General features: G+C 31.7%; 1 protein-coding gene across 1 annotated transcript in view; it reads left to right on the forward strand.

Annotated features, from left to right (window-relative positions):
• Nucleotides 1-6,748, forward strand: part of LOC131954142 (prolyl 4-hydroxylase subunit alpha-3) — a 29,844-nt gene extending 23,096 nt beyond the window's left edge. Inside the window, exons 6-15 of the mRNA XM_059317674.1 lie at nt 275-326; nt 1,245-1,378; nt 1,815-1,976; nt 2,404-2,468; nt 2,579-2,702; nt 3,243-3,296; nt 3,426-3,482; nt 4,865-4,933; nt 5,661-5,757; nt 6,449-6,748. Coding sequence (XP_059173657.1) covers nt 275-326; nt 1,245-1,378; nt 1,815-1,976; nt 2,404-2,468; nt 2,579-2,702; nt 3,243-3,296; nt 3,426-3,482; nt 4,865-4,933; nt 5,661-5,757; nt 6,449-6,561 — 927 coding nt within the window. The 3' untranslated portion in view covers nt 6,562-6,748. The remainder of the gene's footprint in view (nt 1-274; nt 327-1,244; nt 1,379-1,814; nt 1,977-2,403; nt 2,469-2,578; nt 2,703-3,242; nt 3,297-3,425; nt 3,483-4,864; nt 4,934-5,660; nt 5,758-6,448) is intronic.
• Nucleotides 6,749-11,637: the final 4,889 nt, after the last annotated feature.

The following is an 11,637-nucleotide window of genomic DNA, read 5'->3' on the forward strand; positions in this document are numbered from 1 at the left end:
ATGTTTACTGCTTCTTTTCTGAATTTTGTTAGTTACAGTGTTTAGAGTATATTACGATTCACCACATTGCCCCTAAGTACATTGAACACAAAATGAACTAACTTGATTAAATTTTTAAAATAAGTATTTTTATAGCCCATTTCTATCAAGAACCCAAAGTTTGTTTGTAATGATGTTTTTCTTTCATAATAATGTCGCCTTTTCAATAATGCCAAATCATATATTTTTCACCAACATCGTGATGAAAAATTTTATTGAATTATTTACTCCACAGTTGGGTGATCGTGCGAGAGCCGAGAAAATCTACGATGAGGTTAAACTATTAGGTAACGCGTGATCGTTGAAACAAATGTTAAACCTTACACCATAAATATTTTAACATAAAAACACATCGGAGTCCAGACAAGGGAAAGCAACATACATTTAAATCGTTCATGTTTTTACAGTACTAAATAAAGCATGAGTAAGCTCCCTTAAACTTTCTCGAATATTCTTATATAACACTACAAAAGATAAAAACTCGGGATATGGACATGATTTTAAATCCATTTTTAATTACTTGAACTTTTTAAAATAGAATAGAATCTCGTAGGATAAAAGCAGATGCACACCAAGTGAACGGCAAACAATAGTACAGAATATTATTAGTATTTGATAAATTCGTAAGTTTTTTTTTTGAGAAATCGGAAATAGCGTACATTATTACTTCCGATAAACTGAATTACTCAAAATTTGACTGAAAGCAGATAATTAGATCTTTTACTTTTATGAGAAATTTCATTTATCTATCTGAAACAGTATTCAAGTAACAGGCTTTTGAAAAATTGACAATAGTATAACATCGACTTCCCGTTTCATCAATCTAGCTGTTAAGGTACTTACGTACAGTGTTCACAGACATACACACATACAAAGACACACGTACACACGCGTACACACATACACACACACACAGACTAAGATGTCTCGACTAAACATTCATATGTTTAAGGTTGATTTTGTTGATTTTATCATTTCCATTCATTATTATAATTTTTTACAGGATTTTATTTAACTCGCTTCCTTCCCCTGTCTAACTACTACTATTCCTCACTATTACACGTGTTTTATCCTGTTCATACATATCGTCCTTAAAAGACTATCTATTAATTCATTTGAATAGTACGATGATGTGAGTATGTCTCAATAGACTATTTAACTTTTTGGGGCAATACCTGACACAATTTTTCTACAATCTTCTGTAGAGCCAGAAGGTGATGAAGTCGGTGCTTTGGGCCATGAACTAAACAAACAAGTCGAGTTTGAATTTGAGCCACCAGATGAAAATTTCCAGAACTATAGCCGCCTCTGTAGACTGGAGAACCGGCACCACATACCTGTAAGGATCAGTTTTATTAAGCTTTGGTCCATTAAGATTAAACGTTCCATATTCGTTGTGTTGGCATGCAGGGGTTAGTGTAGTGTACACGTGAAACTATGGTTGAACATTACATTGTGTACAGTGTGCAGTGTCACTTTTTGTAGAACTTTGAATGTGGTCCCAAAAGGTCCCAAGTTAACTATAGAGGAAATAAACGATATCAATACTTTTGCTCATTTTGTTGCCATAGTATTAAGTCTTGTAAATAACAGCGAATGTTGTGTATCTGTCAAATAAACGATGCAATATTTGCTGTGTGCATGTTTTAATGAAATAACGTATGTTGTGTTTACCATTTAAATATCTTAAAGATGTTTGTGTATCTGTCAGTGTTATGTGTTGGCCTGTCATCTAATTATCTTAAAGATGTTTGTGTATCTGTCACGTTACCCAGGACCCGAACAACCCGAGACTTGTGTGCCGGTACAGAGAGACTCTACTGCCCTACTACAGGTTCAAAGAAGAGATCCTGTCTGTTGCCCCGTTTGTTTCCGTCATCTACAACGTCATCAGTGACGCTGAGGGCGACCACCTCAAGGGTTTTGTCAGCGATAAGGTCAGTTAGTTCGTTTATTATTGACAAGCTAATCACCATTAAACTTAACTGGATAATTAAGTAATAAACGTATGTTTAACTGATCAGAAGATTTAATGTATTAATTGAAACCTTTCAGTAAATGTATGTCAGTTATGCTGTCTAGTATATTAATCAATGTGTCTATTTGGCACATGTCCGGAATTTTGTTTTTATCTCTTCAATTCTCCCCACTTTTTAATTTTCTTGATAGATGTCTTATGTGTTGTATGCTTTACTTGGAGTACCCACTCCTTCCCTCCCCCCCCCCCCACACACACATACTTATCCCCTACAAATATCCATTGGTAGTTTAAATTAAAATTCATTCAATGTTTCATGGATAAAACAATAACAAAACTAGTTCACTTAATGACCAATCATTACTACTGTAAGTCTTATTTTTCAGCTTACAAGAGGAAAAACTGAAGAAGAAGAAGGAGACATTGTTTTGGAGGCGAGAATAAATGATGTGTAAGTATTCAGGAACATGAGATTTATTAGTATAAAATATTATATATAATGATGTTTCTTTCACCATTGCGTTAGCTGTTTGCTGAAGTTTCCTACTATTATGTGACCAGAGCTTGGATTGCTGACGCAGAGTCGGACCTGGCATCGTCCATCTCCAAGAGAATTGGACACATCACAGGTCTGGACACGTCAATGAGAGAACCGTACGGTCCAGCTTCTGCGGAACCTTTTCAGGTTGGAAATTGTTTAGCCAATAGATATTAGCAGATAAAACTGTGTTTAAAGCGTGTTTACGAGTACAAAAGATTAAAGCAGACTGTTACGATGTGAGTATCTTGGGCAGGGTCGATGCTGGAAGTTGACGAACAACGTACGACGATCCAATACAATTACAAATCAAGCAGGACGGCGTTCTTCATTTTTCATCTTTAATTACATAAATTATACACGACTACATCGACGACAGACAGGACCGAAGATTTCTATTCACTCACGCGACAACAACAAGACTAAGACTGACTTCAACTCTTTTCCTAACAACTAGCACATACTCTCCTACGTCACATCCTTATTTACTTTGTCACGCATTTAGAATATTTTATTAATCCCACTACATACATATTTTAAAACCCTCAACATCTTTATTAAATACATTCCCCTACACACATACTCTCAAATTCATTCAATACACTAAGGTCCTTTCACAACACAGACGTTTACAAACAAAAAAGTTCATCTATTACGTTTAATTTGAATTTTTAAATTTTGATTTAGGTGGTCAATTATGGATTGGGCGGACGGTACGAACCGCACATGGATCCAATCATGGTCAGAAATTTTGTAATACAATACAATCTTTTATTTTTTTAAATTTTGAGTTAGTTAATTATAGCCTCATGTATTAGTTACAGCTTTATTCACACACGTTATTGCTCAATAATAATAATATATGCTTAGGCTCCGCCGTCTCAGTTGGAACATTCAGGATATAGAATTGCCACTTTTCTTATTTACGTAAGTGAGATAACTCTTATTTTGTATGTAAGTTTGCTTATCTAAAAAGCGAAATATTTTCATGCGCATTTAGTTAGATCTTATATAAAACTTTTTTTCACTTTATTTCATGAATCTATTTTTACTTTCTCGTATATACGAAGTATAGAGAAAGTATTGTAATCGTGCACAAAAATCATTTGAAATTTTAACAATTTTCACCGTATTACACCTCAGTCCTTCATCACATCCGAAGTATAGATGACTTATTTTAATCGGGCAAAAATTATCAATCCAGATTTATCAAAATTAAGAGGTTTTATGCGTAATCCAGTCTGAAAAACTGGACTTTGCAATTCTGTCCGTATGTCTGTGTGTGTGTCTGTGTGTGTGTCTGTCCGTGTGTAAACACGATAACTTGAGTGCCGTTACAGCTAGGTTGATGAAATTTCATATATAAGTATTTTATCAAAATCGTAGATCCGTATCAACTTTTGAGCGATTTCCGATAACCGGAAGTGGTACTTTTCCTACTTTGAATTTTTTAAAAGCCTATAACTTGAGTACTATTTCAGATAGATAAATGAAATTTCACATGTAAGTAAAAGATCTAATTCTCTACCTTCTGTTAAATTTTGAGTAATTTCCGTTGACTGGAAGTAGTAATTTACGCTACTTCCGATTTCTCAAAAAACTAATGTAAATTTTTAAAGTACTAATAATATTGCGCACTATTATACGCGTTTTTATTCGGCGTTTGCTTGGTGCGCAATGTTTTTTTTATGAGATTATATTCTGTTTTTAAAAGTTTAAGTATTTAAAATGGATTAAAAATCATAACTATATCCCCAGTTACCATCCCCTGTTGTTTTATATAAGAATATTCGAGAAAGTTTAGGGGAGATCACTACCGGTTTATTTTTTAAGATTTTATTCGAATGAACTTAAATAACAGCCATTAAAAACATTAACGTAACCCATGCATGTAGTTTTAAACTATGTCACATGTTAGACTATCAGGTGACCGTTGGAGTTGCAATGTTATTCAGGTTTAACTACTTACGTCAATCATTCAAATAAAACAACTATAAATACTACTTTACATTTAATTAATTATGTTTTTGCAATAATTCACTATTCCACTTAACTGTCCCGCTCAATGATCACTACTTTACGGTTTAAAACAACCAGTTTTTTCTCCATAGTGTGCCGAAAAATCTAACTCAGATATTACTTACTATAGGAAAAAAAGGGCATTAAAAAATTCCAGCAAAATGCTTTACTTGAAAAACAATATAGAGTAGCAATCTATCCAATATTGTTCAAACTTAAAGTAAATAATTATGTATAGAAAAAGGACCCAGAAAAGGTTATCAAATGTTGAAGTTTTGTTTGTATCGTAGCTGACTGACGTCCAACGAGGCGGATCTACCGTCTTCTCAAAGATTGGGATTGCTGTAGCACCTGTCAAGGTAGTTTAAACCTATTCATCTATCCTGTATTCACCATTTTAAATGCACGTAAAAATGCTGTTTAAACATATTCATACAAACATTTTATTAACAAGCTTTTATATGATAATGCACTAAAAAGTAGAAAATAAATGATTTTATTTAAATGATAACACACTACTCTTTAAATAACTATAAAAAAGCATAATTCTCTTTATTATCTGTTGGATACCTTTCCTAATATTTAGGAAGAGACCCACGCTTTTCTTTATAGTTATTTAAAGAGTAGTTGTGTTTTTATACATTTAACAAAAATAATTTATTTTCTACTTTTTAGTGCATTATCCCATAAAAGCTTGTTATTAAAACGTTTTTTATGAAAAAAAAATTCAGTACTTTAATTTTGTTATAATATACAATAGAAATACATTGATTAAAAACCATTGCGCACCTTATAAGCATGATAACGTGCGTTATAATAGTTCTAAATAGTTGGATATGACAGCCTTCTATTTTGGACAATTTTTAAATTAATTTATAAAAACATAATAAGGCATCCAATTAAGTTGAATTTAATGTCAGATTGCATTGTCTTTATAAATTGATCCACGTGCCAACATTGAAACGAATCTGTCAATTACATCAGACCGAAATTTCGCTCGAGCTTTTCGATCTAGATAGAAAGACAGACAGAGGAGGCAAGTTAAATAAAAGCTTGTAAAAAGTTTTTTTTTTTTTACGCCAACAGAACATGGCACTGTTGTGGTACAATTTTAATCCAACATATGAGGAAGATGAATTGACCACTCATGGTGGATGTCCAGTTCTCTTCGGACATAAATGGAGTAAGCTCATACAATATATAGCCTTAGATTAATTTTAATATTACAAGTCAGGCCAATTCAAATTGTAAATGTTCTGATGGATGAAACTAAGCAAAAGTTTATGTTTTAAAAGGTGAGTTGTTTATTTAAAAGGCTCTAATCAATAAAAACCGTAGAAATACCACTCAGCTTTGCAATTGAAATTTTTTTTTTACAAACGGTTGATTATTAAATAAGCTTCAAATTTTTAACTAGCAAAAGATATAAAGGTAGCCGTACCAGGCCAAGTTATTGTTCAAAGGTAGAATGAGAAGCTGAAGTAGATGGGGATGTTGAGAGCACAGATAACTTTTCTTCCATAGTTTGTGAACTTCCAGGACAGTTGCACCAATGCCAATGTTTCAAGTCTTTTGTACAACGTTTCAGACGTTACAAATTGTTGCCTCGGGTTAATTTTCCAGAACGTTTAACCAAACACAACAAGTTAAAATTTATTTGGTGAATAGACCGCCAAATAGTGTTTGAATAATAAATCAGCAGATAATGAAGTTGCTTGGTAAAACACTAAAAAGTAAAGAGAACATTATATACAGATGGCTGCTAGTATGTTGGCAGCTATGACAAGACATGACGAATATGGCTAAAGTATAGAGTGATTTGCATGATAGTAGTTGATAGAAATTAAAGAGGGTTTTTTTTAAACTTTTTTCAGTCTGTACAAAATGGATCTGGACTTACGGCAACACATTCAGAAGAAGGTGTGGTCAGACACCTGAAGCCACCCAGCTCGATATTGAACCTGACATGAAGAGGGGCTATAAATAGGAAGTCGGTGGTCGACCTTCAAGCATATTCGTTATAGTGTTGTTTACTAAAGTGTTAAATTAGTGGCCAAGTATGTTAAATTGTTTTCTGGTAGCTAATATAAAAATACATTCTATTTAAATAGCTTTTAATTATTAACTTGTTAACAAGAGATAATTAATCATAAATTTTTCTATAGCAATGTATACAAAAATAAATTATTTCAATATACATAGTGTCATTTTTTTTTTTTACTGGATTGAAAAAAAAAATTCTTGAATTTAAAGAAAAAAATACACACACACACACACACACACACACACACACACACACGTTAAAATAAGAGTGAACAGCAAGCTTTGTCAAGAACAATTTTCTGCAACTTACACTTGCAAGGACCCGATATAATTGATTTGAGGAAAAAAAACATTAAAAAAAAAAATGCCCACTTTACTTTTATATATAGATATTAAACAGCTTTCCATAGTCTTATATACTAAACAGAACACTCTTTTTACTAGCTTAAAACCTGACTACTAGATGACACTGTGTTCTACTAACACTAAAATCCAATAGATTCATGGTTCTTTTACCATAGGTTGTGTGATTTTAGGACGTTTTCGTAGCATGTTAGCATTTATGGTTTTCCCATTATTGTTAGAAACAAAGATCGCTTGTCTTAATTATAATCTGGTTTGGAAAAAATACAATTTGAGCTGATTTAAAAAAAAGTATATGTTATGTCCTTTTATTACACTTACTGCTTCTGTTGGCTTGACTCAATTTGACGGTGTCATTCGGAAACTCCAGGGCGCTATTTTAGTTGTTTATTTGCTCATCAGATGATCAGGTGCATTTCTTCACCTGTAACCATTCCTTAGTAAACGTCATTAGCTATACTAGAAAACAACGGTTATATATATATATATATATATAGATATATATATATATATATATATATATATATATATATATATATATATATATATATATATATATATATATATATATATATATATATATATATATATATATAGATAGATATATATATATACTAGCTGCATATCCATGCTCAGCCATGGTAAATCTTTTTAAATGTACCAGCTTGGGAACGGAACAAAACTAAACACTACACAAACACAACGCAAACGCAACAAAAACGCAACACAAAAACTACACAAACACTACACAAACACAACAGAAACGCTACAAAAAACATAAAAATACAAAAAACACAAACACAACACAAAACAAATACAAAACAAACACAAAACAAACACAACACAACACAAACAAAACACAAACAAAGCTCAAACACAAACACAAACACAACACAAAATAAACACAACACAAAACAAACACAAGACAAACACAATTCTAACACAACACAAACACAACACAAACACAACACAAACGTAACACACAACACACACAACACAAACACAACACAAACATAACACACAACACAACACAAACACAACACAAACACAACACAAACACAACACAAACACAACACAAACACAACGCAAACACAACACAAACACAACACAAACACAACACAACACAAACACAACACAAACACAACACATATAGAACACTAACAAAACACAAACACAACACAGACACAAAAAAACACAGATACAACATAAACACAACACAAACACAATACAAACACAAAACAAACTAGGACAAACACAACACAAACACAACACAAATAAAGCACAAACACAAACACAACACAAACTCAATACAAACAAAACATAGACACTAAATAAACACAACACAAACACAACACAAACACAGCACAAAAACGAAACAAACACAAAACAAACACAACGCAAATTCAACACAAACGCAACACAAACGCAACACAAACACTACACAAACACAACACAAACACAACACAAACACAACACAAACACAACACAAACACAACGCAAACACAACGCAAACACAACACAAACACAACACAAACACAACACAAACACAACACAAACACAAACACAACACAAACACAACACAACACAACACAACACAAACACAACACAACACAACACAAAAACAACACAAACACAACACAAACACAACACAACACAAACACAACACAAACACAACACAAACACAACACAAACACAACACAAAAACGAAACAAACACAACATAAGCACAACGCAAACTCAACACAAACGCAACACAATTACTACACAAACACAAAAAAACACAAAAAAACACAAACACAGTGCAAACAAACACAATGCAAACACAAAGGAAAACACAAACGCAACACACAAACACAAAAGCCAACATTCATAAATTTGCATTCATATTGTGGTAATTATATTATTGCAACAATAATTCTTTCTTGAAGGTCTTTGGATTTTTCATTCAAATTTTTTATTAGCGTGAGTTGAATTTATTTTTAAAATTAACTGCCTTGGAAAATTTAAAACATTTTAATTAATTCTTTTTTCGACCCTATTATTATAAAAATGTATCCACTTTTTCAAGGAATCTAAACGAAAATAATATTTGACATGGATCCTTTTGATATGTTTTAGCAATGTGTGTGTATTTAATATTTTCTTTACGATATGCAAAAGAGTAAAAACAGTGACAACTATGAAGTAAATTTAACAAAACCTACTTTTTAAACCTATAATAAGATACTGCGATGCAAGTAAAAAGCACGACATGTGATGTGTTTGCTTTTAAGGTTCCAAAATATATAGTGATGACTAAAGGAATAAAGGACTAACACACTATTTGGCCGCTAATATCATATATATATATATATATATATATATATATATATATATATATATATATATATATATATATATATATATATATATATATATATATATAAAGAAAAGTGGTCGGGTGCCCGGCACTTCCCTGTGCCGCAGGCGCGTCAAATTTTGCAGGAACATGCCTTGGGTCAATAGAACACGAGGGTCGGTGAGGGTTGGCCGAAAAGACCTGGACTGACCGGCGCCTTATATGGGCTATATATCGAAAAACATTTCCCACATAGGAACCGTTTGAAAACTCTTGGAGATGTACATCGGACCCAGGGGATCAGGGAAAAAAATTGTGCTACCCTCGGGAAGGAAAATTCCAGAACAATGTTTTAACTGACCAGATGCCATATTTCCTTATATAAATATAGTACAGCTTTTGTAAAATGTAAAATGTGACCACGATTAAAATTCTTCTTACATGACCTATAAAAAAACTTGACGAGCAATCCCCCTGATATTTTGTGAGGTCATAGACCGACCCTGGAGGGTAACAAAAAAACTATTTACCGTCGGAAAGAAACCATTATGGTCTTTAAAATTGTCTAGTTTCCGTATTTTCTTATATAAACATAGCAACTATCTGTGAAAAAAAGTAAACAAAGACTACGTTATTTGTTCAATTTACAAGGGAGATAACGTTTTAAAATAATTATTTTTAAAACCATTTTATATTATTTTAAACATAAACAGAAAATGACGAATTATAGCATTCATTTCAGTAAAACAAAAATTCTAAATTAAGAAATGTATCCAATTTATTGTAGAAATTCATTTTAAATTTCAATGTAATATAAATTATGAGTTATACTTTCAGGGAACCTCTGTAGTTCTTATTACATGTTGAATCATATTTTGCGAACATCACATCAATCTTTCTGAAAACGGGCTATAAACAACAAACAACAATAACAACAACAATTTCTCTAAAATTAGCGTTACTTTTTAAACCTAAGCACTACACATAACTGCCAATCACTAATTAATTAAGCATTCAAATTCTCAATGTTTTTGAAAACCTAAGCGAAGCCTAATTTATATATATATATATATATATATATATATATATATATATATATATATATATATATATATATATATATATATATATATATGTGTGTGTGTGTGTGTGTGTGTGTGTGTATGTGTGTGTGCATGTGTGCGTGAATACTATTTTCTTTTTAAAGACACTCAAAATCGTATAGATAAAAAGATGCTGAACAAGAATTGAGCGTCGTATCGATTCGGATTTTAATTAGATTTTAGACAATGTATCGATGTAGCGATGTAGAAGTAACTATTTTTATGTTTGCTTCAGAGGTATCTACGTGACAGCTGTGTTAATCAATTTAGAATTAGTTACACGTGAGTTATATGCTTATGGTTGTTAAATGTTATACTGTTTTGATAAATGTATTTTATAAAATAGTTATGGTCAAAACATAATGTGCTTTACTACACGTTGAACGATATTAGCGACAAAGCAAAGAAATAACTAAATAGCTAAAACTCCGACACATTTTATATAACATAAACAACCAATACCTATTAGAATTTGAATAATTAAATTATATAGATTATTATTCTTCACAACACCATATTGAATGTCCACACTGATTAATTAACGTAAATATTTCCACTACACCCGACTATTCAATAGTATTTTTTACGTTTTTTAATTTTAATTTTTTTTTTGGCCGAGAAAATTGTATACATTTCATAGCGTATGTCCAGCTAGGTTGATCTATAGATCAAATCAAATTTAAATTACATAGTTCATTTTTTCATACTCTAAAATTGGAAGATGCACGAATCTTTTTGAGGATGACGTCATTAGGATAGTGCGTAATTTTCGACATTCCATTTTTTATTTTATATTTTATTTTACAGTCAATGACATTATTGGTGTCGTGTTCTTTCCGTAGTTTAAACTTTTTATTAAAAGTTTTATAATTATATTTTTCGATTTGTTGCATGCGACGAAATTTTCTTTGCCAGTGATAGTTTTTGTGTTACCTATACGTTCTCTGGATCGTTCTTGTCAGAACCATAAACACTTTTCCGGTTGCATAATAAAATGTGTTTCTACATTCGAATATATCTTTATTTTTATTTTCCATCTTTAAATATAATTTTGTTTATACATTTAATATATCCAACATATTATTTTTAGCAGAAGTCTGTATCTTCCAGTTTTCCATATATTACTGAAGATACTGATCTCATAACCTCGGAGAAATATGTGATGGACAGAACGAGAGAGCGAGATATAGGGTTAGAGAGGGAAGCGCAAACATGGA

The sequence above is a fragment of the Physella acuta genome, unplaced genomic scaffold, assembly GCF_028476545.2.
Source record: "Physella acuta isolate Inbredline_101_S28 unplaced genomic scaffold, ASM2847654v3 ptg000975l, whole genome shotgun sequence".
NCBI lineage: Eukaryota > Metazoa > Mollusca > Gastropoda > Physidae > Physella > Physella acuta.